At 33.0% G+C, this 27597-nt stretch overlaps 2 protein-coding genes and 1 pseudogene across 5 annotated transcripts in view; 1 reads left to right on the top strand and 2 right to left on the bottom strand.

The window, feature by feature from the left end:
• The window catches only part of LOC7469828 (pentatricopeptide repeat-containing protein At5g18390, mitochondrial), a 51885-nt gene extending 45076 nt beyond the window's left edge, over nucleotides 1–6809 (bottom strand). Inside the window, exons 1-3 of one of the 3 annotated variants that reach the window (XM_024591018.2) lie at nucleotides 5141–6808; nucleotides 4507–4646; nucleotides 2176–2747 (exon numbers count right to left, since the gene is read on the bottom strand). In XM_024591018.2, coding sequence (XP_024446786.1) covers nucleotides 5268–6623 — 1356 coding nt within the window. In that variant the 5' untranslated portion in view covers nucleotides 6624–6808 and the 3' untranslated portion in view covers nucleotides 2176–2747; nucleotides 4507–4646; nucleotides 5141–5267. Of the gene's footprint in view, nucleotides 1–2175; nucleotides 2748–3094; nucleotides 3482–4506; nucleotides 4647–5140 lie in introns of those variants that run through there. The other 2 variants (XM_024591019.2, XM_052449303.1) reach the window with 2 other exon arrangements.
• On the top strand, nucleotides 1958–2815 carry LOC18108196 (germin-like protein subfamily 1 member 7; annotated as a pseudogene).
• Nucleotides 6810–12433: 5624 nt separating the features above from the next.
• On the bottom strand, nucleotides 12434–23444 carry LOC7469827 (probable UDP-N-acetylglucosamine--peptide N-acetylglucosaminyltransferase SEC). 2 transcript variants are annotated; one of them, XM_024591286.2, is made up of 28 exons: nucleotides 23325–23444; nucleotides 23030–23222; nucleotides 22712–22860; nucleotides 22509–22607; nucleotides 22347–22397; nucleotides 20715–20831; nucleotides 20477–20533; nucleotides 19857–19976; nucleotides 19367–19429; nucleotides 19187–19265; nucleotides 17532–17641; nucleotides 17327–17380; nucleotides 17178–17245; nucleotides 16970–17072; nucleotides 16599–16801; nucleotides 16065–16161; nucleotides 15549–15620; nucleotides 15356–15432; nucleotides 15071–15272; nucleotides 14805–14972; nucleotides 14059–14169; nucleotides 13878–13964; nucleotides 13675–13802; nucleotides 13488–13570; nucleotides 13285–13390; nucleotides 13048–13194; nucleotides 12826–12946; nucleotides 12434–12734 (listed from the first exon to the last, which is right to left on the bottom strand). In XM_024591286.2, the coding sequence occupies exons 2-28, from the start codon at nucleotides 23181–23183 to the stop codon at nucleotides 12621–12623; spliced, it is 2940 nt and encodes a 979-aa protein (XP_024447054.1). In that variant the 5' UTR covers nucleotides 23184–23222; nucleotides 23325–23444; the 3' UTR covers nucleotides 12434–12620. The 2 variants fall into 2 exon arrangements, with proteins under 2 accessions (XP_024447054.1, XP_002325368.2); XM_002325332.4 differs by having other exon boundaries at nucleotides 23030–23425.
• Between the last annotated feature and the right edge of the window lie 4153 nt (nucleotides 23445–27597).

Here is a 27597-nt window from a genome sequence, read left to right as displayed (position 1 = left end):
GTTACCTGCTCGGCAAAGAAATAGCATAGAAAAAGTTGTGTTTATATAAAAGAAATTGTGTGCATGAGAAGTTTGTCTGAGCGGAAAAACTTCCTTTTCTTTTTTTTTCTTTTTTTTACCATCATTACTCTCCAAATCTTTTAAACAAAGACTTTAACCAACAAAAATGAAGGAAAATACTTATTGCATAAATATTATCTTTTTTTGGTCATGCTTGCATAAAAATGTTATCATAGTTAGGTCTTTTTTGTTAATGTTTCCGTATGAAATTTCTTCATATAAATTTTTATCAATATTTTTTAAAGAGAGAAATTTAATTATGTTCTTTGTGAAGTTAAACACTATAGTAACAAGAAATAAGTGTAAAAGTAATATGGTCTATATGTGTGTTTCAAGAACATATTTTAGATGAAAATGTTTCATGAGTAGTTACAAAGATTGAAAAAGTATCCCAATTGCTTTTGGAGAAAAGTGGTTATGAAGACTTGAAAAAGGATCTCTGATTTATTTATTTATTTTTAGAAATAAATGGTCATGGAGCCCTGGAAAAAGGATCTTTGGTTCTTTTGCAAACAAGTAGTCATGGAAACCAATAGAATTTTAATGGATACATATGGAGACATGGAGGCCTCACGGGGACATGGAGATTTTTCATGGAAATATGAAGAAAAATTATTGTTTTTTATTTAAAAAATTCAAAAAGAGTTGAGATATAATTTCTAAAATTTAGCTTATCTCAAACAGCACATCGTAAGGATTTTTTTTCATGTTTGTTCAGCTGCATCTTCTTCTTAAGAAATTATTAAGGTATTCTTTGTAGATTAATCTTTTTTCTTTTTTTTAAGTATATGACACTCTTATATCTCGTGTCCATGATCATGGTAATGGTAAAGAGATAGAACTTATTAGGATTTCTTATGTTTAGTCCACTTTTTATAGGAGGTAGTCCACTTTTTATAGGAGATAGGTATTGCATAAAATATTTCTCCTTTTATAACAACTAACACCTCACACATCATCACGGTAAAAGGTGTGGTCAAGAAATATATATGTATATGTATGTGAAGGGAAAAACATATAGGTTGAGAAAAATAAAGTGAAAGTTAGGGGGTGTGGTTAAGAAATATATATGTATGTGTATGTAAAGGGAAAAACATATAGATTGAGAAAAATAAAGTGAAAGTTAGGGAGAGCATATATTTTTTATTATTATTAATGTGGGTGTCCGGGTCAGCTTGCGCGCACTTCGACTAATCCCATAGGCCCTGAAGTTATTGACCTTGTAAGCTTCCAGTAGTCATTATATTAGCAACCACAAGGCTCGAACTTGAAATCACAAGAGGAGTAAACTCTTTAATTTCAAGCTCTGACCACTAAATCATCTACTAGATGGTTAGAGAGAGCATATTTGATCTAGAAGTTGAATGGTCTCGCCTAGTTTGGTCTGGCTTTCATAGCCTTTAGCTATCTTCTATAACATTTAGCTAGCTTTGGCTAGGACTTGTCTTACTAAAAATTACTCTGTCTTGTAGTGCTCTAACTTTCTTGTTTGGTGACTGAATGTATTTATACAGCAAAGCTTTGGAATTTCTTCATAGAGAAAAGATTGTATTATTGGTAGAAAAATTGATGTAGATATTTGTATGGCTAGCCAGGGGTGGCTCTTAGTTGATGTGTTATGCCATTTATTGTACATCAATTTACCGAACAGCTGAATCGTTATCTGAGATTTATGAGGAAGAAGCGGGAGGCCTTAAAATACCTTTCTGAGAAGCAGAAAAGAAAGTCAATCTAGAGCAATCACGATTATTCAGCCATGAGCTTTCTCACACTTACCATCAACTCTTAGCCTCTTTTCTTTTGCCTGCCCTGACCATGAATCAGGAAGTTACCCTAATGACATGCTTGCTATTGGTAAAAAATATTGGTGATGGTCTGTTGTTGGGGGTAAAGAAAAATGCTACCTGCACTGCATAGAAAAATTGTGCATGAAAAGTTTGAGTTGGTGACTCGTAAAAAATCTGAGAAAACGCATAAAAGAATATGCCTATCAGAATTGGACAAACCAGGTTAAGTAACACTAGGTCTGGAATGGGTTTTTGACTGAAAAATCCAGTCTTTTAAGCTTGGTCCAAACAACTAGAAAATTCCAATCGCCAAGCCCATACAACCAGATAAAAAAATCAAGGTAAAACTACCTTAACTTTTTTTTTTTACCATCAATGTTTATTTTCAGTGTTCTTTGAATTAACAGATTGCTTTTAACATTTTTCACAGCGTTTGTTAATGGGAAGTTCCGCAAAGACCCAAAGCTTGCCACGGCAAATGATTTCTTTTCGGGGCTCAACATTGCTAGAAACACTAGGAATCGAGTTGGATCAAATGTAACTCTTTAATGTTGATCAAATACCTGGGGCTTATCTTCGGCTCGCATAGACGACTATGCCACCAAATGGCGGCTTGAACCCACCACACATTCACAGTCGAGCAACAGAGATTCTGCTAGTTTTGGAGGGCACCCTCCATGTTGGTTTTGTCACATCAAATCCAGATAATCATCTTATCACGAAAGTCTTGGGCCCAGGAGATGTTTTCGTGTTTCCAACTGGCCTCAGTTCATTTTCAATTCCATGTTGCAAAGACTAATGCAGTTGCTATTGCTGCTTTGAGTAGCCAAAATCCTGGCGTCTTCACCATTGCAAATGCAGTCTTTGGGTCTAATCCACCTATCAACCCTGATGTTCTCACTGAGGCGTTCCAATTGAGAAAGAATGTAGTTAGTACTCTCCAAAAACAGCTCGGAGGAAACAAGTAGGGACACATGCAGGACTTCCATAAACTGGCAGCTTGATTTGATTATGCTTGGCAATGTTTCCTCATTATGTCATATATACCCCTAATACATAATCTGGTTTCTCATGTGCTTTTCTGTGCTGATTCTCTTTTCCAAATTTTGATTGCACACTGAAGGTTAAGAAGCACATGTAAACACCAGAAATGTTTGTACACAGGCCATACAACATATGTATATACATAGAGTAACGCACACCAAAGTTTCGTATCCAAATGCGATGTGCAAAGGAGATGCTCCAGCTAAAAACCCACATTACGAAACTTTTCTTTCCTTTTTATTCCACTGTCCTGAAGGTAAGCAAGTCATTTACTGCTAGCTTAAAGGAATTATTTGGGGCAATAACCATACAATCAAGGGGATGACAAAGGCACAATACAAGATCACTAACCTTTGTATATGTATTTAATATGTTGCTGTTGCTGTTTTCTATCCTAGTCCTTTCACACAATGATCTAACAAGAATGGGATGCCCGAAGAAATATGAGGAAGAATGCGGTAAATTCTAGTCTTGACCATAAAAATAGTTTCCTGATACGCCTCAGTTTTCCTAGGTGTAGTTTTTCTTATGCGCCTCAGTTTTCCTAGGTATGGTTGGAAGAGCAACATGAAGCCATCTGCTCCTCGTTTCTGCATAGTCCAACAGTTTAAGACTTAAACCACAAAACTAAGACATTTTACATTGGAGCATATACATCACATTTCGAATCAGACATCTAATCAACTCCGCTGATATGCAATGAAGCTACAATTTGAAAATAGATACTTTTGTTATATTCCACCATACATCATTAAAGAAAGGCAGAAAAGTCCAGATACAACTAAAACCTAATGATTTTTACTTCTGTAGTCCAGCTTCAGGTGTGAGACTCGTGGTTATTTGGACAAAAGATATTCATCAAAAAAAGACAGGTTGCAAAAAATATGTAGTGTTCATTAAAATTTTCAGTGCTGGCAACTTGGAAGTGGAAAAGATATGGTGCGATCAATATTTGTTTGGAGTAATATTAAGATATTATTTCAGTTGACCTCAGACTCCAATTATGTTATTTTAAAAACATGATTGGGTACAGATGCCCAAAACTAGGAAATGCATTGGCAATTATAAGCAACTTCTGACAAGTCACTATATTAGTGAGATACAAAAATATGGTAAAGCTTTTAAAACCTAGTCTCTAGGATCACTGCAATAACAGATATTTCCATGGGATTTCTAGGCCTTTTGGTATTGTTGTTGCGACTACATTTCAAAATGTTTTTCGCTTGGAAATGCATCGAAATAATTTTTTTTATATATTTTTTAAAAATTATTTTTAACATCAACACGTCAAAACAATCTGAAAACACCAAAAAAATTAATTTAAAGCAAAGAAATAAAATCAATTTTTTTCAAAAATATTTTTAAACGCAAAAACAAAAACAGACAGGCTCTTTATTTCATTATTTTTACATACAGCTCTAGTTTATTCTTGCTTTGTTTTTTCATCACACAACTAAAGCAAGTCAGTCCAATTAGCAAACCATTAATTAATAGCAAGTTCCAAACAATGACTTTGAAGACTATGAATAAGGCATATAAATTCAAAGATCAAGAACTGTCAATTGGCAAATTACTTGTGTAGACAATAACTTGTTTTAGATTAGATATATCATACTCAATTTTGAAGATTGATGCATCAACCAGTGGCAGGTCTTGAAAGTTGACCGACCCTCTTCCCCTTGCTAGTTCATCTCTCATGAAATTAGTTCTTGACAGAGAACAGAACCTCAATGATGCTTCTATGACATCTACAGTCTGTTCAGAAAAGACAACCAACTGTCAATCCCACATTTGCAAATGGCAATCCATGACACATTTTTTTAACTGACTGGAGACAATTCAACTAAGTGGAAGTATGCAAGCATTCTTAACCTATTAGCATAACTAATGAATTTATCAACTGAAGATGCTGAGAATGACTGGTAATCATCACATCAAACAACAGCCTCTATCAAACAGACACTTGGATAAGGAATTAAGTAGGTGAGGCAGTAAAAAAAAAAACAAAGAAATTCACAAATGCCCACGCATTGTGTTTGCTAGCAAAGAAATAGAGCATTAAAATAAAATGGAATAAAGCTTATGTGATCAGTCTCTAATTATTCTGGAGAAAAACATCTCAATTTCAATGTCTAGGGCCAAAAGGTGCATGTCAGCAGACACAAGCTTGTGAAAATTGAAAATGTTGCCAATACTTGAGAATTCATAATCATAAATACTGAATTAAGAACAGCATGATAGAAATATACCTTTTCGATACTAGCCAGCTTTTTTCATATTTAAGCAGCAATAATATCAGCCTTCAGTTTGATGCTGTTAACCAATACCAATATCCATATTCAATGAAGCAATTGGTAATGTCTTGCAGCTGTCAATTCAAGAACCACGAAGAGAAACTTCCAACTGCTCTATCCTTTTAGCAAGATCATGCTTCCCACAATTCTTCAACCCATCGGTAACCATATCAAAGCACCTAGAAATTGGCACCAAACCTATCTCAGTCATCTCCACCAAATAATTCGCCGCTTCCACATGCTTCCCTCCACGTCCACACATTGTTATCATCATTGTATACACCGGCCTGTTCGGAGGATGTCCCTTGACCTTCATCTCACTAAAGAAACAAAACGCATCATCAAACTGCCCTCTCCTAAACATCCCCTTAATTATTGGCGCATACAAGCTAGGAAATGGTTTGTGCCCATCCTCAATCAAATTATGCAACAACCTGAAAGCCTCATCAATCCTACCCACCTTTGAAACAGCTGGAATCAAAATCTTGTAACTATTTATATCCGGACAAAACCCCAACTTACACACACTATGATACATATCAACACAAAAATCAACTTCCCCCGCATTGCAAATCGCCTCAACCATTGAATTAAATGTATTAACATCCGGCACAAGCCCTTCCTTCATCATCCTCCTCACCATATCCTTCGCCGACTCCAAATAGCCTGCATTCAACAACCCTTCAATCAACAAATCCCTCCCTCTCACCGGTGGATTAAACCCCTTCTTACTCATTTCCTCCAAAAACCCTTTCGCCTCTCGTAACTTCCCACTCGAACACCACCCATTAACAAGAACCCCATAAGTCCTTTTATCCGGCACTATCCCCTTTCTAATCATTCTCCTAACCAAAGCATAAGCACCATGAAACATTTTAACCTCACACAAAGCGAAAAGCAAAGAGTTATAAACACAAACATTGTGTTGACAATTTAAACTACGACTACATTTATTAAAAACCTCAACCGCTTGATCTATCAAACCATGTTTACCATACTCTTCGATGATAGAACAAACAGTGTCAGAAGAAACAGAAAATTTGTCGCCGAGGTTGTCCTTAACTTGGGCTATGAGTTTCCACATTGAGGCGTATTTCTTGTTACGTACAAGGGTTATGATGAGTTCTTCGTATTCAATAGTTGTAGGAGAGTAATAAGAGCGAGCCCAGTTGAAGAAACGGAGGGATTCGGAAGGAGAGTTAGAGCAAGCTCGAAGGACACGAAAAACGAGTTCTGAAGTGATGGGAAGGTTTAGTTTGTTGAGGGTGCGTTCTGGGTAGACTTCTTTGCGGATTATGTTTGTTATGTTGTGGATTAAGGAGAAGTAGGCGTCTCTGTTGTTGGTGGTGGTGGAGGGGAGGGTTTTGAGGTGGCGGAGAAGGAGGAGTTTGGTGGCGGAGAGGTGGTGATGGAGAGGTTTTGTGGAGCGGAGAAGCATTTTTATGTGTTATGTGGTTCAGTTGGTAGAGTAGTGGAAGCCGAGGCTGGGGTTTTGGCGTTATGCAGTCTCGGTGGCTGTTCGGGTTAAAAGCATAGTTAGCAGTCCCGGCTTAATTTAATCTTTGATCTAATTTATTTTTATTTTTATTTTATTTTTATTTTTATAAACACTTCTATAACATGTCAATGAACATTTATATGTCAAAAAATATAAACTCCTGGATAAAATATACATAGATAATAAGAAATCTAACATATTAAATTAATAAAAGAAAATTTATTGTGTATTGAATATAATAGCTTTGAGAATTAATAATAAAATATTTATATGAGAAAAAATACTGATATATATTCAACAAAAATTCATAATAACTTAACCTCAATTTAGAATAAACTAGTGGTGGATTTAGGAAAATTTAACTTTGAAATAAATAATTAAATCCAAAGAAAACTCTAATTAAAAAAAAGAATAAGAAAAAAAGGTGTAGCATTAAATTATTAGAAAGGAAGAGTTTATTGGGCCAATATAAAAATAAAGAAAATAGTGGGGCTAATGTAAGGAAAAAAATATTATAGTTGAGGTCAAAGTGAAAATAAAGGGAAATATGGGGTTAATGTGTAAATAATAAAAAAGATAAAAGATGAATGTGCAACTAAAAAAACTATGAGGGTCCAATATATAAATAAAGAATTTATAAAGTATAAATAGAAGACTTGGCTTCCAAAGAAGGCCAAGTTGTAGCTAGCCTATCATGCTAGGGAAAGAGGAGGAAGGTTAGCAAATTTCTTACATTTTTTTTTTTTTTTGGTAAACACAAAAACATAGATTTAAGGAATTTGAGAGACCAAAACCACCAAAAAAAATTCAAGGGATAAAAGAGAGTATAAGTTGTAAGTGAGAGTTTTAGAGGAAGTGAAAGGAAAAAAGAGAAAATGAAGATAACTTAGTATTTCCTTATATTCATCTCTTAATTCGTCACCCATCAATGGTAAAAACTTCATCCAAGTTAATTAGATTGAATAAATATGTGATATAGATGTGTTAGTGTATGTAAAATTGAGATTATGAACCTTAGTTGTGTGTTTTAATGTTGTTATGGTGGAATTATGTTGTTTACTATGTGTAGTCATTGAATCATGATTTGATTAAGAAAGTTTTTGTCTATGGATGGTAGATTTAATTAGTTTAATTAATGTAAGATTCATGTTTAATGGTATTAAAAAGGATATTAAAATAGAATAAGTGCCTTAAATGATGAAGAGATGCATTAAAACACTTAGTTGCTTTTTAAAGTGAAGCTAAAAATAGGATAAATTTATCACCAAACTTCCAACTATAATTTGAATTTAAAAATGATAAAATTTGAAATACATATCTCATTAAAGTTGTAGGTATAAGTGTTATCTTTCAAATACAACTATTTTTGTGTAATTTGAAGCTATGAAACTCTAGTTATGGGCTAAAAACTAACCGAAGGTTTATCTTATAACCTACTGGACAGTCCCACATGTTACTATCATGAAAAAAAAATTATATATAAATAGAAGATCTGGGTTCATCACCCTTCATAAAAGTTATAACCTTATGTCTTAGCTTTCTAACGAAACAAGCCGCTCTTAAAACCGAGTTCTACATCTTCAGTTATGATTGAAATATGAAACAGTATTTTGAGGGGCTTAAATTGAAGTGACGAAAATAATTAATTGTCAACCTTTGCTTAGAATTCAGCACTATAGAAATTATGATAAATAAAACATTATGTACATGTGTGAAACTTTAAGGATTTTTTCTATTTAGTGAGTTAAAATTTGGATTGGATGAGAATTGAAATGATACTTTTGTTTTTCATAGAACTTGTCAATGATATTTATCTCTATTGGCACAGGAGAGGTTATAGTAATAGGACAACGTTAGGGTATCGCATCTAAAGGTCAAACACCATGTAAGTCTTTTTACACCTTAATCTTTTTAATTTTGTATATTAATCTTACAACTTACACTTAATAAACCTTGGTAAATATGACAAAAGTATATTGAAAAAGGATTAATGAAAAACTAATGATTATGTTGCTTTTATTTTTGAATGGAAGCCAATGTTTGTTGCTTCTATTATCGAAGAGAAGACAATGATTATGTTGCTTTAATATTGAATGAAGCCAGTGTGCGTTGTTTTCTTGGAGAAAAAATAAAGTCATTGTTATGTTAATGAAAGCTAATATTTGTGACTTTTATCATTGAATAGAAACCAATGATATATTATTTACCTTGATTGATGAATGAGAGTCATTTTTATGTTACTTTTATCATTGGATAGAAGCATATGTTTGTAGCTTTCATTATTGAATGGAAACTAATGATATGTTGCTTGCTTCCATTGATGAATGAGAGTTGAAAGTTGTAGTCTTATGTCTTATATTTCTAATGAAATAATTTTACTCAAGAAGATATAGCTAAAGGAGGGTCAAAAACAATTTACAAAAAAAAAAAATGTTTTTAATTAAAGGATGGATAGAAACAAATTATAAATAAGCAAAAGTTAAGGTCGAGAAGGTATAGGCATTGCCTTGCCTCACATATATGGAAGGGCAATAAAATGTTTTTCTCTTATTTAACTCAATTTTAAAAATTTCTTTTTGAGAATTGATTTCAATGTTAGGCTTCAACTTTAATTAGAAATCTTAAATTTGCTTAAAAAAAATTAAAGAATCCTCCCACGATCAAAAATCCAAGAAATTGATTTCCAAATATTATCAACATCCACCTAAAATATTCAAACAATTTGTTTCTCATAAAAACTTCATATACAAGATCTTCCAGCTTTGTCCACAAGAGCATCTACAAATGGCTTTTTTTTAGTCATTTTTCCACGAGATCTTCAACTCTTAACTTCTTTTAATATAACTGTCTAATCATATTTATTGAAGCATGTTGAGGTTTAAGAATATTTAATAGTTTCATCTTATTAAAAACCAACCAACCCTTTCATTAAATAAAGGAAATGCATGCTTTTGATGACTCAAAAATCAATTCAAAGAAAATCAACCCAGTGTCCTGATTGAGAAAAACTCATAATTCATAGATATTTGTCTTTGATTAGGCAAAAAACACATTTTTGTGTTTGATTTTGGTTCAAAAAGAGAGAGAAGATGGTTTCTTAATGAGAGAGAATTGTCACTCAAAAAGAGAAGATTATTATGTCATTTATTGATTTTCTAATTTAATATATATAAGAGTAATTTAATTATTCAAAATAATTATTAGTTTTGGTATTTCACATTATTAATTTTCTAATTTAATATATATATCCATACTAATTTGAATATCCAATATCAACAAAATAATATTTCACTGTGATAAGAAAAAATTTGCAAGGAATTCCGCATCAAGTGCACACTCTCTCATTCCTGATTCCGGACTGAACAGAACTGAGAAAAGCTACACTACACGTTGACAATTTGACCAATCCTCTCTTCTTGATTTTCTAATTTAGTATATATAAGAGTAATTTAATTATTTTGAATAATTTAATTATTCAAAATAATTATTGGTATTTCAGATCCAGTCGTTTTAGTTTTGATTGCTATATTTGTATCATTTTCTCTTTGGTTAAAGTTTTATTTGTTTTTAATTTAACCATTGATTTCTAATTTGTATATATAATGATTTTCAATTCGGTCATTTTTATTTTAATTTCATATTTTTGCTCATTTTTCCTTGTAAAAAAAGTTTTTGTAGCTTTTATTTTTATCCTTCCAATCAAGTTTTTATTTTTTTTTTTCAATGATAATGATAGTTATTTCAATTTGACCCTTCTTCTTTTGATTTTTTATTGTTTTTCTTAGTCTTTTTGTCAAAGTTTTTGTAATTTTCAATTATATCCTTCAAATCAAATTCGTGATATAATTTTTTCAATAATAATAATAGTTATAGTAATATTAAAAATAATAATTTAAACCCCCAACTTAAAACCGATAAATCAATGCTAGAAATGATAACTTTTTGATTGAGAAATGATAATTAAGAAGAATTTTTTTTATAGATGGGGATAAAAACTTCTATAAATTTATCTTAGATCTTGGATGAAATAAAACAACAATCAATACGTAAAATATAAACCAGTGATGAATTACATAAATTGCTCAATCAGGTAAAATAATTATGTAAAGAAAAATCTTTATGAACTGGGGTAAAAATAGTTATACAACAACAACAATAGAGTAGAATTTTAAATAAAATGATATATAATTTTTCACACAAAAAACATTGATTGTCAGTATAAGCCCCGCATACAATCATGGTATTTTTTTAACTGAAAATGGTGAAAGATATGAGCAAATGTTTATGATGATTATGGATGGAAGTCATCAATTGACTGGTCTAAAAATCATTATGATTTAAGTAAATAAATTTTGATTTTTGATGTAATATTATATATTGTTTAATTTTATAATATCAATTATATTTTTTAATTTAATTATTGGATCGAGATAAAATATTACAAGGAGTCGTCTGATGTATAGGGATACCTTGGATTAAAAATGCAGTTCAATCGAATTTAGAAAGAACTTAAAATTTAGGTTGACAGCCAAGTATATGTTAGGAATAATAATAATAATAATAATAATAATAATAATAATAATAATAAAGGTAAATTAGTAAAATAGAACAAAATCCTTTTTAAAAAAAAAAAAAAAGAGTAGCTGTTCTGGATGAATTTTCCAGAAGTCACGAGAGCTGCTTTTTTTTCATCTATTTCTCTTTTTAAAAAAAATAAGAGAGAAATAAATGAAATGATTAGTTTAAGCATGATTGGGTTGATTTAAGAGAGAAAAACATGATTCAAGTGGTTTAAGAGAGGAAATGAAGAATTTACTTTTTTTTCTCCTTTACAAATCTAAAGTATTTATTTTTTATGCATTTTCACCAAACATATACGAAAGGTATTTAACCTCTTTCTTTCTATAAATACTATGTATTTTACAATTATTTCATTCTCAATGTATAAACTTAACATCATTTTTAAAAAAAAATTGATTTCATACCAAAATAAAAATAAACAACCAAGATTTAATGTTATTTTATATATTTATTACACTTTTACTTTACAAAGATACTAACTAAAATATTTAACAGAAATATTTTGCTAATATTAGAATTTCTACATTAAGCTACCACCTTCCATTAACTATAAAAAATTAATCAAATACCAAAAACTCTTGATTAAATTTATTATCTAACAATCAAAAAAATCTTATTAAGCACGGGCAAATATTACCAGTAAATGATCTACTTTTTTTTCTCCTTTACAAACCTAAAGTATTTTTTTTCCTTTCTTATTTGTAATTTTACTTCATATTTTGTGTACATGGCAATATATATTATTGCCATATTTATATGTTAAATTTCATGCTCATAAAAAAAGATTAACAAATTTTTCACTCATTTTTCTTACAGACTAACATGTCGATATATGAATGACATATGAATGGTAGACGTATGTTTGAAATATAATCATATATGAACTTTTGTACAACATTATTCATATGATATATTTTTATATATGTTGAACTCTTATATTTTAAACAATAATAATAATTCAAAAAAAAAAACAATTATTTAGGGTTCTTTTGAGATTAACATGTGCTTCAGGTCCTTTATGGCTTATATGATATGAGATTCTTGATAACTTGAAAATATGTAGGATGGATGCAATCAATTTCAGACCTGGGCTTGAATCTCTCTTCAAAAGCACACGCATACTCAACATTGTCATCCATGAGCATGTATGATTAACGAAAGAATCAGTATGAGATCAGCAAGCACAAATTTTATCATTTCATTTCTTGACTAGTGTGTTTAGATAACTGAATTCATCCATGGACATGGTAAACACATCACAATTTCATCTGAATAATTGACCAACCTTCTTTTACCTAAATATTCTTGATTATTTTCTCTTGCTCTTATCTACAATCCCGTCTATCCAATCTGTTCTCATCTATCGTAAGGGCAGTCAAAATCATTTTCAGCAACTTTAAAGTGATGGGGTTGCTGGCCTGAGCAATGAATATTCCACATTTTGAAATATGCCCTCTCCAGGTTTCTAACCTGCATTTGCAAAGGCAAAGAGAGATTGAGCATTTGTCCCTCGAAACAAAAGCGCGGTAGTTGCGAAAATAAAGCTTCTGTTTAAGCTTACCCAGCGTTTTGTGTCAAACAGAGGGCAAGTCATTCGGAATGCCTTCAATCTGTTTGTCAGGGACTGAAGCTTTGGCTTATTTAATGCAAGAGACACAGCCCTCTCTTCATATTCTTTCATACTGTAAACATGGGCAAAACAATGAGAAGATAAATCTCACAAGCAAGCAATCAAAGCATATGGTATAGGAACATGCCAACTCAATTCATCTTTGTACCCCACCTGCTAACAATCATCTCGTCCCCAAGTCCGGTGGCAAGGCAAAGCGATCCAGCAACTCTTGTAGCCATTTTCTCAAGGGGCATGGTCACCATTGGCAAACCTGCCCACAGAATATCTGTCCCCGTGGTATGTGCATTGCATAATGGCCTAAAAGAAAAATCCAACCATCAACATCAAAGAAGCCCCAAGGCAACAAATGACAGCATTCAGTAGTGAATGTAAGAGAGTAATAATTACGTGTCGAGAAATAAATCTGCCAAAGCACTGCGTCTGATATGCTCTTGTTTCATGGCAACATCTGTGAAAATAATTTGGTCTGGATTCACCCCCTGTGCAACAGCATCTGAACAAAGTCCAATGGTCATTAACATAAGGCCACGTGCCGGATGCTAAGAGAGTTATTGTGATCCTTGTGAGAGGTGAGGAAAAATTTCACTTACATGCTCGCAGTCTCATTTCCCCTGCAGCAGGGAACCTAAGGAGCCAAAGTGCACTGTTGGGTACACGTTTAAGAATGTTGCACCTGCAATATTAAAAATAAACATGAATTGTAAGATACCATGTATTACAATCCTGCAGTCATAAAAATGAATTGAATGTAAGGGCTGTCCTTAGACTTTGGATTACCAAGTATTAAAGATTTCAGGATCCATTTTGTACAACTGATTGAAGCATGCAAATATGAATTTATCTTCAGGGAGACCATAATCCAATCGCTTGTGCTGGCACGTTGGATCCAACACATCCAGGTTTTTCTGAAAGCAACAGTGGTGGTTTTAAATATTCATGTTCCACAACGAAGCAAGCAAAATAGATAGTCTGGGACCAACCTGTTTATAATCATTCACAAAGTAGCAATGTGGCAGGTGAACCAGCTTTTCAGAATAAATATGCGAGAAACGGGTGGGTGAAACAAACTGGAAGGAGCAGGTGCATCAGAATTCAGACAACAAAGACAAACAATAACACAGCAGATAGTGATGCAAATTTAGATTCTTGTTCCCTGCCAACCTCATCAGTGACCAAGTAATCAATGTATGTTGCTCCTGTAGTCCCAGGGAATCCCATGTATGAAACCTGTATAGGTGCAGGTTGCATAGCAAATATTTCATTTCTGGCCCCCTGGATGGACATAATACACAGAACGCAAGTTAAAAGCTGGAACTCAATGATTTGCAAATTTAGAATGGATAAAACCATTAGTAACAGTACCAGCAGGCTACAGGTATGAAGTCAATATGAACATTTACCAAAACCAAGAATGTTTAAAGACTGATCCACTCAAAAGTTTACACCAGCAAAATAAATAAAAACAAGTGACACAATGCCAAGCAACCTATAAAAATAACAGACTTCAAATTCTGATGATGATTACAATTGTAAAAAACCTCAGAAAGTTGAAGGTGTAGAACCACCAACAAGAGCACAAAATAAAGATTGCCAATTATTTAAGAGAAACTCGATGTATTTGACAAATAACATAAACAATAACATAATGTCTAGATAAGTGTGTATTTATAGAAACATAAAAATAAAATAAGGAATAACCCACTGAGTAGTCCTAATTCAATAAGGAAACTAAAATTCTACTCTAACTACTGAATAATAAATACTAATATTTCAAAACAACACCAAAAATATAAAATAATCATGCAGCACTAAACTTAAAAATAATCAAAGACCAATTCCCTTTATTGTCTTTTTTCATCCCCACATCACATGGTGAAATTTTTAGGAAAATTCTGAATTGAGTGTACCTTGGTATACCCATTAAGGTTGATAAGGATCTGTATCTTGTCCTCATTAATTAGTTTGGCAATCATATCTGATGACATGGCAGATACATCTATGAAATGCTCAGCTTCAAACTGGGTACGCTGCCTCCACTCAGTACCATCATTTGGACTCAAAGCATAGCAGAAAACCTGCACATCTTGTTAGTCATAACATGCACCTGTAGCCAAAAAATGTAGAAAAAAAAGAAGCTAGATAGCCCTTGCAGTGGCAAATTGAATTTACAAACCTCAACATTTTCTCTGTTGTGCATACCAAATACAGAGCCCATAAGGTGTGACAACGGATGGTTGCCAAAGTCACTGCTCACGTATCCAATTCTAAGTCTCCCACTTCCACGTTCATGCTTAACAGGAAGAGGGGCAGGATGCTTGAAGGGAGAAAGTGCAAAACGAGATGCAATTATGGAGCAATGAGCTGCATACTTGTGACTGTAAAATAGGTGTAAAAATAAGAACAATAAGGCTTAGATCATAGAGATCAAGTACGGCCCAGTCCAAAACAATAATCAGACCTGATTTCAAGCGCAAGCACGGGATCAATAGGATATGCTATAGCATGAAAAGGCTGCACACTAGGAAGAACTGACATCTGAAATTAATAGGGCAGTTAGAAAAGTTTGTAACTCCATGTAACAATATTCAAAAGCTAAACAAAATGAAGAAAGAAACTTAAAAAGAACATTAACAAACATCATAAATTCTTACCGAAATCTGTCTCCGAATAATCCCTTCGACTTCATCGAACATTTTATCGCGATCCTCCCAACAGCAGACACACTGTAAAATGGGAAATGGGAAATGAGAAATAAGGAAGAAATCAGTTCAAAACTTTTCTTGTAGTAAACAAAGTGCTTCAACATCCAACTAATTAGCTTAAACAAGCTGAAATGGAAAATTTTATGAACAAACACATAAACACGAAAGGAGAGAGGAGGGAGATAGAGATGCAGCATATTTGACAGTAAATTCATCAGAATCAACACCAAACATTGCATTGTGGACAGAGAATTTTATGCATAAATCAATCACATACTTGATGCATGCAGAATACAACCAGTATTGATCAGGACAAGGTAACTAATAAAAGGAAATGAGCACCTCAGTTCAACAAGTCAAACAGTGTGGCTTTTACACTATAAATCTAACACATTGAATCTATACCAATCCAGGTTAAACCCTCTAGAAGGACAGTGCAGCATGAGCATCAATTTTAAAGAATACCTGCAATGTATGTAAAAGGTTGCATGTTGCTTCTGGAAAGTCTGGTCGCAGAAGCAGTGCCTGCCTATAGCTCTTTATAGCAGCCTCCACATGTCCGCTGCATGCAATACAAATCCAAATTCAACAGCAGTTAGCTAGTTTTCATAGCCAACACGAATATTTTCAATACCATAACCTTTGATGCATTCAAACTCAATAGTTGATTTCTAGCCAAATATATTTCTCCACTCAAGTGCAATTAAAGAAACATTTGGGAAAGCTCTAAGCACAATTGCAGCAAATCAAATATAACATAACCTGGTAGATTGATGAATCAGGAGCTAAATAAACAGTTCTCTGAAAAACCTTATGAATAGCAAGCAATTGCAGTTCTCTGAAAAACCTTATGAATAACAGTTCTCCCATTACAAGATCAAGCTAGGGAAACTAACCAAGACTCACTCGACTAAGTGATTCCTTTTCTCTCCACCCACCAAGCACCACCAACAGCTATTCTAATTGCGTTGGAATCTCAAACTAGTAACTAGCATGTACCTGTCTTTATAAGCTGAAGCCAAATTTGCATGTGCTTCCGCCATGGTTGGCCGGATATTGATAGCATGAATGTAGTCTTGAATTGCCTCGCTTACTCTACCAATCTCCTTGTAAGTGTTGCCCCTATTTACAAGTCCATCAGCTGCCATGGGTTCGATTCGAAGAACCTCATTATAGCAAGATATAGCATCCGAGTAATTTCCCTGTCAAGCAAAGAAAGGAATGTAGAAGGAACATCCAAGGAGCAATGGAAATCCACTGTCATCAAAACACGGTATTAAGAGGGAAAAACAACTGTTGTGCAATGTCCTTTCAGTTCAAGGAAAGTTCATCAGAGAAGTGCTCACTGGAAGCAATTCAGCTGTATTTACCTGTTGTTTATAGATTACAGCAAGATTATTGAAAGGAGCAGACAGCCCCGTCGTGACAGCCAAAGTGGCCTTGTAACATGAAGCAGCAGCTGCAGACATATTCCTGCATGTTCAAATAACTCTCATAAAGACCCAATTTACTTCAAATCCTATATATATTTGACATAATAAAATCATTAATTAAAAATAAAATATCAAGATCATATACCATTCCATATATATATTCCCGAGGTTGGTAAGTGCTTGAGGATGGTTTGGTTGTATTGAAAGACATTGCTTAAGCCAACAAGAGATGAAGGTTAGAAATTACTTAAACAAGCAAATTGCAGAAGGTGAAAAAAAGAAATGTCAACCTACATTATAGCATTGCAGTGCTTCATCCACTCTACCAACATCTTTCAATGCATTGCCCTTCCAGTTAGAGAATAAATCCGAAAGTCAGGTTAGTGAATATAAAAGAAAATGAAAATTGAGATTCAAAATTGAAATAACTCAAGACTATTGTAAGCCAACCAAGTCAGGTTAGTGAATATAAAGGCTGCTAGCATAAAGCAAGACCAACCAAGTTATTGTAAGCCTCTAAAAATCTCTGATCACAAGCAATGGCTTGCTTATAATGAAGAATCGCCAGCTCCACTTGGCCTCGCTCATAACATGTACTAGCCAAATTTCCTGCACCGTATTACAGGCCAAACAGTCACAGAAAAGTTTGAGGAAAATAAAAGTTCTTCAACCAGAATTACATGAAAGCAGATGAGAAGTACCCCCCCCCCCCCCCCACCCCCCATCACTCCTAAGGATATGTTTGGTACACAAGGGTAAAGGAGGTGAAAAACTTAACCTTGTAATTTTCCTTCACCTTTACTCATGTTTGGTACATTTTTTAGAGGAGGGAAAGATTTAAAGGAGGTTACAAATTAAAATGGGGGTTAAATGTTGACCTTGGAGAGGGGGAAGTAAAAGATTTTTCAAGGGGGAAAAGTTTGGATTTTATGTTTTTCCCTATTTTGAATTTTCAACATTTTTTTATCATTCTGATTCCATCTTAAATTTTGAACCATAGGTACAAATTATTTAATATTTTCATGATTACATTTAATTGAACAGTTGATTTAACTAAAGTGGGACCCCCTATTACTTTCAACTCTTACCAAACATCCTTGACATTTCACTTAACATTTTTACACCCTGAATACTTAACCATTAAATCTTACTACCTTAGCATTTCTCCAAATTTCTTAACCCCATACCAAACAAAACCTAACATTCAGCTTGCCAATGTATGGAAAAAAGTAAACTCACAGCCAATAAATCAATAATACTTTCTCCTAAAGATAAATTTTCCATATATAATCATCAACCAAAGAACAAATAAAACAATAGAAAAACCAGGAATGAGCATGAATGAAGCAACAACTAGAATTACTAGAGTTGGAAAACAAAAGGTCCAGGTCTAAGCACAACTGCAGGCACAACCACAATATTTTAATATAAACAGGTTCTTCTAGAAACCATTATGACATAAACCAATCATCCCAAGAGTTTATGGACCAGATTAACAAGGCCAAATTTGAAAAGAAGTCCACAAAGAAACCCAAAAGCACCTCATATGAAGCATGAAGTTATTGTTTTCCTGTTTTAATTATTTTCCTAGTTAATTTTGGATTTTAATTATTTGTTTCCTACTTAGCTTAGGACTTTTAATTTAGTTAGTATTTTACTATTTAGGAATCCTAATGCTAGATGGATTCTATTAATTAAAGTTTTAATTGGGAATCCTTTCTATAAGTGATTTTAGTACTAATAAGTGATTTTAGTACTAATATATAAATAGGGATGTCTAGTTTATTTTATGGAGATGAAGACTATTATTCAGGTTCAATAAAATACCTGAGAATTTTCTCCAAATTTCTCTACAGTTTGGTCTGTAACCTTAAGGCTTTAGAACCCTAGCTTTATCTTCGTTATACACAGCGTCACATTATTTACATTTTCAAAAAAGAATAGTAGTATTGATGGTTTAATAGCAATAATAACAAAAGAAGAACCCAACAATAGATGGATTGTAAAAAGATAATCCAGAAGCGCACCACAGAAAGGACATGGAAAAAATACAAGTTAAGCAATACAAATATCCAGTCAGCATTTAATTGTCTAGTGCTGAGAAAAATTTGGAATGTTCAGAACAGTTGTGGCAGCAAGGCAAAGGAGGCTCACCAAAAGCCATCGCGTAGTTTGGTCGTGTCTGAACTGCTCGCTGATAACACATAATAGCCTCTTGAGGCATTCCCAGGGCCTGAAAAGGGCAAAGAAAAACTGTAGTTTCCTACATAGACCAATGCCAGACCAGGCAAAAGCAACTGCTCCACTTTAAGCACACAAGACATCACAGCTTACCTTGTAAACATTTCCAAGATTTAAGTAGGCATCAGGAAATTTAGGTTTAAGTTTTACAGCTTCCTGCAATTTTAGTATTACAAAACGCAATCAGCAAGCATTATAACAGTTGCGAAAGAAACAGAACCAGGAAATTTACAAATGGAGATCATTCACAAACTTTAATATGATATATGGTGACCAAATAAATTCAGATTCAGATTGATACTGGTGACATTCATAGCTCACAAGCAACAGTCAAAATCTAGCTCCAAAAGGAAAGAATTGACTGAAATTGATTACCAAAAGCAATCAAAGAAGAATTTTTTTCAATGTTTAGACATGATGACTACACACCTTATTTGATGCAATATTCCAGCAAAAAATGAAAAGTTTAGAAAGTGATGGCAGTTGAAGCAGATAGTCAAAGCAAACTCTAGAGAAAGGGGAAAACAACCGAAACTCAACTGAAAAAAAAGAGCTGAAAATTTGAAGTAAAGATCAGCTATACCTTATAATATTGAAGTGCTCTGTTAAGGTCACCAGACTCCATAAAGAGACCAGCAAGATTTGACCATGCAATAGCAAAACTTGGTTGTATCCGTAGAGCCTCAAGGTAGCAACTGTATGCCTGCACAAAATGTTAGATTCTGACAATTTGGTGTCTTCACATGGAAGTTACAACTAGATCAACCATCATCTGAGCCCTGGCCTGTGGTAACAACTTGATATCTGTATTGAACTGTGAATTAAGACACAGTCCCACACAGGAATTATAATGATCAGTAACTTTGCCGGAAAGGACAGACGCATACTACACAAACATATTCATGGAAACAATGACCTCCTCCCTCCCACAAGTGAGATGGAGAAGTTGGGCCAGGTGAATCTAGTAGAGCTTTCACTCATTCACTCAAACTGGAGTGCCAAATTTCCAATGGACTGGTTCGGATGCTAAAAGATCCACTGGTATCCCACTCCTAGCTATATGGCATGGCAGCCAATGAGGGTATCAACAGAGTTTAGTAGACCATATACCATAGCCCAAATACTTTACGTCTGGGGTAATCACTAAAAGCAATAAGGACTAAGAAACTAACATAGTTGCAGTGCTCATTCATTGACACTTACTTCTTGCACTAATCCCTGAGCCTTCATTAAATTCCCAAGATTGCTATGAGCATCAACCTGCAAGACAATTGATGAAATCAAGCAAGTAATGAACCCTCACCACAATTGTAATACCATCCACACCTGGTTGCTAGCATAGAGCAATAAAGAATACTGAAATCATAAATTTTCTTTTCCTCTAGCCCATCTAATTGACAGTCATCCAGATCATCATAAAACCATGTTAGACAAAAATTACCAGAAGAGGATTCAATGCCAGGGCCTGACGACAACATTGTGACGCCTCATTAAGTCTTCCCTTTCGCATGTATGCACTAGCCAAATTTGACCAAGCATCAGCAAAGTTGGGTCGAAGCTGCAACCAAGATTGCAAACATAACCATCATTACTATCATATACAAGAAGCTAGCATATTAAGGTGGTGCAGTTATAGAAGAAAATTAGAAGGTTATTGTCCAACTAGACAGTTAAGATCATGTACAAATCTTACAACATCCATGGGCGAATTTGATGGTGAATCCCCACCAGACATTATATTTTGTATGTAAGGATTCACAATACGTAAATTCCCATGATAAGAAATGGAAAGCTGACTGCTGAAAATTCAGCTCTATACCACCTGATTGTGCTTCACATGATGGGGCCTTCTCTCTCTCTCTGTAAATATTTATATATATGTACTTTCCCTATGGATGTAGAAACACATGCATGTATGCACCTATGGATGTTTCTGTCCCCAAGACTCAGTCATTTGATTTACCCACAAACAGTAACAACAATTCTCAAGCCTTCTGTTGCATCAGAAACTGGTTCTTATTTATTTCACCAACTGATTAGAATCTCAGTCCTCTAATTTCAGCAGCAATCAATGTCACAATATAACTTCTTCTACAGGCTTCTTGTTATTAGAAACCGCACAAGATGTCATGTGACTAACTAGCAGTCCAGCAAAAATCAACAGATTTTCTAAAGTTGGAATTGAGTTCACAATTCACAACCAGATTCATTGTCAGGTCTGGTCAGGGATCCTAACCCAACCAGGACTAACACAGTATCCAAAAACCACAGAAGGATGGGGTCAAACCCCAACTGAAAAGATCCTCAAAGCCTCAAATACGAGAATGGGGAGAAAACAAAGGTTAAGATATAATGCTAATGATGCAGTGCTTTGGGAGCTGTTCTGTATCTGAGTTACAGGGGCTGTTTAAGGATTGATTGGTGGAAGACAGATTTCTAAGAGTCACACCTTCACATCCAAGAGGAGATTGAGTCATACAATAAAAAAAAATAGATGGAAATTATTTAATATTACTCCAATTGAAACATCAAAAGATTACTTGCATATTTATAGAATTTTAGTATTCCAAATCCAACAAGGACATGGATGACTAAACCTCCAACATAACTATTCCTACTTAGAAGTTAGAATAGTAAAACCTAATAACTTTGAAACTAATAAAATAAATACTCAACAAAAATAAACCTAGACTATAATTGTCCAGATTTTCCAAGATATCTGAAGTAACCAAAATACCCTTATAAACAGCTCAAGTTCCCAACTAAGTTTCCCATCATCAGCCATGTGCCATATATATTGCAATCATTCTTAAAGACACCTTGTAAGGACCTTTGGAGGCTTCTGCCAGCGTGTCCCAATACTAATTATACCCTAATACTCAAGATTAAGCAAGAGACGCTCATATGAACTTAATACTATCACATGCCTGTTTAAAGTAAGCATTCATGGAGTTTAAATCAGCTAACAAACCCTGTGTGCATTTCTAAACTTCCTAAACAACTCATTTCCAGTGTAAATAATAAGAAAAAAAATCTAGTTAGGGGAGAAAAAGTTTAATATCTGCAGACTAACCTCAATGGAAACCAAATAGTATCGAATTGCACGATCAATATCACCCTTTTCCTGTAAAATTATCAAACAAAATATCACCTTCATCAGTAATCAATCCCTATCATTAATTAAGGGGATCAAACACATCCATAATTCCACACAAACCCACGTGATATTAATTACCTTCCAAGCATTTGCCATGTTTCCATAGCACTCCGCAAAACGCGGCTGAAGTCTAAGAGCTTCCTCGTTTTTTGCAATGCACATATCATAATCTTGCAACTGCAAGCAAAAAGGCAAACAATTTACAATTTTGGCCAAAACAGAAAAAAAAAATAATAATAATAATAACAAACCCTAACAAATAAATGAAAATGGAAAACAACCTGATAATAAATAGCACCCAAAAGAAGAAGATTATCAGTCCGCTGTGGACTTCTCTCGTAAACAGCACTGCTATGCTCTAACGCTTGTTTGTAATTCCCAGATTTGTACAGCTTATGCGCCTGCTCCAAGTGTGCTTCTTCATCAACAACTGCGTCCAAAAGAACCAAATTTTCAAAATTAACCGATCTGAAAAAATACAATCCTAAATCAAAAACTTCTTAAATGCAAAAAAAAAATGATAAGAATTAATAAAAGAGAGAGAGATAGAGAGAATCATCATGATGAGAATCACGGCCTTTAAAAGGAAACTGACTAACCTTCATGATGAGAATCGCGGCCTTTAAAAGGCAACAAACTCAACGGAGCCGAAGAAGAAGCCGACGGCTCCAGATTCAGCTGGAAGCCACCGACGGCGTCATCGCGAGCCGAACCAAAAGCAGCCGGGCGACCACCACTCTGCAACGAAATCATTTCGATCTCGATCTCGATCTCTCTTCTCACCAGATCAAACTCCAGTCATGAAATGAAACAGCCAATTCTCCAGATCAGATCAAACAGCTGATAAAAACCCACACGAAAATTCTGAAGAACTCGATTTACAAATAAAAAAACCTTAAGCAGCTAATTAAAGATTAGAAAATTATTTTTTTCGAGCTTTTTGCTCCTCCGATTTTTCGCTTCTTCTGGAATTTTCTGGAGAGGAGAGAGAGTGGGGTGGCGGATTATATACTGCGGGTGGAGGGTGGTGAGGAGATATCAGAGCCGTTGAACTGTACGGTGATGATTCCATTACATTGGAGTAACGTTAAAGGGGATTCGGTTAGTTCTGACACGTATCTATGTAGCTTCTTTTTGCTGAGCTGGCTTTTGTCGTTATACGCTAAAATGGCTCAAAGTTTCTATATATTTATATTTTTTTCTTTTTAATTGTTTTGCCTAAAATAAAATAAATATTTACAGCAATTTTATTTTATTAGGTGATGTGTAAAGTTATTTCCTTGGAGAACATACAATTCGGTGCCCCAATTATGTAGATAGTTTCAATTTAGTTCCTACAGCTGAAATGTTTTTAATTTTATCATAATTGTGCAACATTTTTTTCTGACACTATTTTATAGGATGAATTTTTTTATTTTTTACTCGACTACTCCTTGAAAGCCATAATACGAAGAGATATAGTTTTAAGGGTGTGTTTTGCGTTTTAAAAATAAAATTTATTTAAAATTAAAAAAAATTATATTTTTAAATTGTTTTAATGTACTGATATCAAAATTAATTTTTTAAAAATAAAAAAAAAATTTATTTTCATATATTTTTAAGCGAAAAGCACTTTAAACCGTTATCGCTACCACAATCTCAAACAAACCCTAAATTATAACCAAGTGATGATTTATTGTTGTGGTGCATCACATATTACATCATAATAAAAAGCATAAAAATCATATTTTTGTTATGGTGTAACTTGCAGTTATACTGTAATATAAAATAAAAAAGTTATTTGTAATTGTATTTGAAATTATGTTTCATAAAAATTTGAATTTTTCTATATTTTTGGATTGTTTTGATATACTGATATTAAAAATAATTTTAAAAAAATAAAAAAATATATTATTTTAATATATTTTCAAATAAATAACATTTTAAAAAACTAACTTTAAACATCCTCAAAAGTTATTGTACAAATTTCATTTTTAATTATAGCTTTGTTTGAATTTTCCTTTCTATGTTTTTTTTGGAAATTAAATATTTTCTTTCAATACCCTTAAATGTTAAAGTGACTTTCTTTTTAAAGGTTTTGCAGGTTGTTGTGCCAAAGGAAGACTCCACTTCCCGGGCAAAACACAAGGAATACTGACGTAGAATAATTATTTTAAAAGTTTATGGAACATATATATACAAGGTAAAACTTGAAAAAAAGTTAGCAAAAAAACCTTGTAAGTATCTCATATGAAATATGAAATGTGAAGTTATTATTTTTCTGTTTTAATTATTCTTTTCAGATAATTTTATATTTTAATTATTTATTTTCTAATTAGTTTAGAACTTTTAATTTGATTAGTAATTTACTATTTATAAATCCTAACATTAAATGTATTATATTAATGGGGAAAGTTTTAAATAGAAATATTTTTCTCAAAAGGATTTTTGTACTAATATAAATATGAATGTCTAATTTATTTTATAGAGATGAAGGCTATTATTCAAATTTAATAAAATACCAATGAATTTTCTCTAGATTTCTTTACAACTTGGTCTTTAACTTTAGGGTTTGAAAATCCTAGTTTTATCTTCACTATACACTATGTCAGGTGGTATTAGAGCAAGTTAACATCCTAGTCGATGGCGAATTATGAAGAGAATCGTGGGGTAGTTGGTGATATTTATCTTTGTAACGGTGATCAGGGGATGCAGATTGTTTGGGATCATCTATATCGTTATTCAGTAGTGATAACATCTTTAAAGGGAAAAATGCAAACTAGGTTTGCACATCATCAATGCCAGATTTGATGACCTTAAAACCAGGCTTAAGGCACCAGGGTTATGCACAAACAAGAACTAGGGAAGAAGAGAGGTACGTACTGGGGATGACGCCCACGACCAACCTGTCATTGAACTAATTCATGCAAATCCTCATGGGTCAGTATGACTAAGGGTATTCATGTGATAAAGAATATCTATTTTAGTTGATGAGAGGTACAAACAAGAATCGCAAAGAGGAGATGTACATGTTTAAAGACTTATCTTAAGGCTGACCTTACCTTAGATCTATTCCTAAAAACTTCATCTAAACAATTACTTATCTTTGTGAAGGACCTAAAAGATAGAAATTGATCATCGTGATTGAATATCAGTTTAAGCAAGAGCCTTTCAATGATGAGGATGTTCTATGCAAACCTGATAAAGATGATGAAGAAGATTTATATGATGATGAAGATCTTGCAAACAAGAACATAAAGGACCCAGTAATGTTTGACAAGTTTTCTGAAGATATCATGAAAGATTATTTTTGTGTTCCTTTAACTATAATGGTTGAAGTATTGAAAGATATAGATGATGATGAACTTAAGTTTGAAGTAGAAAGATATAGGAAGGAACTACAAGTAGACTTTATATGAACAAAAATGATAACATCAAATATGGATTTTTCCTTATTACACATGCACCTTAAATTAAAAATTAAATTTCAGAAGTCAAAGCCATGTTATTTATAGAATAAGTTAGCTACAATATTAAATTCAAAGTATTTATTTTTTTAGGGTGAAAAAGTTTAATTTCTAACAGTTAACTCGAGGACGAGTTTTTCTCAAGTGAGGGAGACTAACGTAGAATAATTATCCTAATAGTTTATGAATCAAATTGACAAAGCCAGACTTGAAAATATAAATCCATAAAGAAACTCGAAAACATCTCATATGAAGCATGAAATTATTGTTTTCTTGTTTAATTATTTTCCTAGTTAATTTTTTATTTTTAATTATTTGTTTCCTACTTAACTTAAGACTTTTAGTTTAACTAGTATTTAACTATTTAGAAATTCTAATGGTAAATAGATTCTATTAGTTAAGAAAATTTTAATTAGGAATCATTTCCTATAAAGGATTTTAATGCTAATATAAATAAAGATATTTAATTTATTTTATGGAGATGAAGAATATCATTTAGATTCAATAAAATACCAAAGAATTTTCTTTAGATTTCTCTACAACTTGGTCTGTAGCTTTAGGGCCTATAATCATAGTTTTATCTTTCCTATATGCTACGTGAAATATCAAACTACCTCTATCAAGAATTGGGTTCAAATAATATAAGCAATAAATAGGTGAGGGATTCTACTCACTTAACATTTCCTAGGCTGTGCTTATTTTTGTTATGCGATTTAATATGCTCTACACGAGAAGGCATGTCAGCGCGCTGCCGCGAGTTTATAAAACAAATATACTTGATAATGTTATAATTGTGAATCAGCGCTAGATAAGTAATAAAAACTAAAGGTATGATGGAGCCAATATTTCATGACAGAAAAAAAAGTTGTGTTGGTGATCAAAAACTTAGAGACTGAACAAAATGATTTGTAGCAATCCACAGTGTTTTGTGAGGAAATATACAGTGTTTTCGCCACAAGATTTAGCTTTTTTGTTAATAAACAGCAAAAAAAAATAGAAAATTAAATTCTCTACCAACTTAATATTTTTTAAAAAACCAACAAAGATAATTTTGAAAGGAAAAAAACCCATGAGGAAAAACGTTGTATCAATTGACAATGTTTTGTAAGGAAAACTACAGTGCTTTCTCCAATAAAATTGACAAAGATAATTTTAGAAAAAATCATAAAAATAAACCATTTAGATAAATACTGTAGCAATTCACAGTGTTTTGTGAGAAAAGTTACAACGCTTTCCCCATATGATTTAGCTTTATTGTAATTATAATTTTTAACCAACTTAATATTCAAAAAAAAAAAATCGACAAAGATAATTTTGAAAAAAATCATATGGAAAAACACTGCAACAATTCACAGTGTTTTAAAGAAAAAACAAATTACAAAGCTAAATTCCCAATAAGCTCAATATTAAAAAAATAAAATCGATAGAGATAATTTTAGAAAAAGAAATAACGAAAAAATACAAAAAAAAAACATGAAAAAGAAACATGTTGGAAACACTGTAGCAATTCACATTGTTTTGTAATGAAAGCTACAGTGCTTCCCCACATGATTTAGCCTTATTTGTAATGACTTGTAATTGTAATTCTCAACCAGCTTAATATTAAAAAAATAAAATTGACAAAGATAATTTTAAAAAAGTCATAAGAAAAAAAAACCATGTTGAGAGACACTCTAGCAACCTACAGTGTTTTGTTAGGAAAGTTACAATGCTTTCCCCAC

Source organism: Populus trichocarpa, chromosome 19 (genome assembly GCF_000002775.5).
Source record: "Populus trichocarpa isolate Nisqually-1 chromosome 19, P.trichocarpa_v4.1, whole genome shotgun sequence".
NCBI lineage: Eukaryota > Viridiplantae > Streptophyta > Magnoliopsida > Malpighiales > Salicaceae > Populus > Populus trichocarpa.
This window is presented reverse-complemented; position numbering and strand designations above follow the sequence as displayed.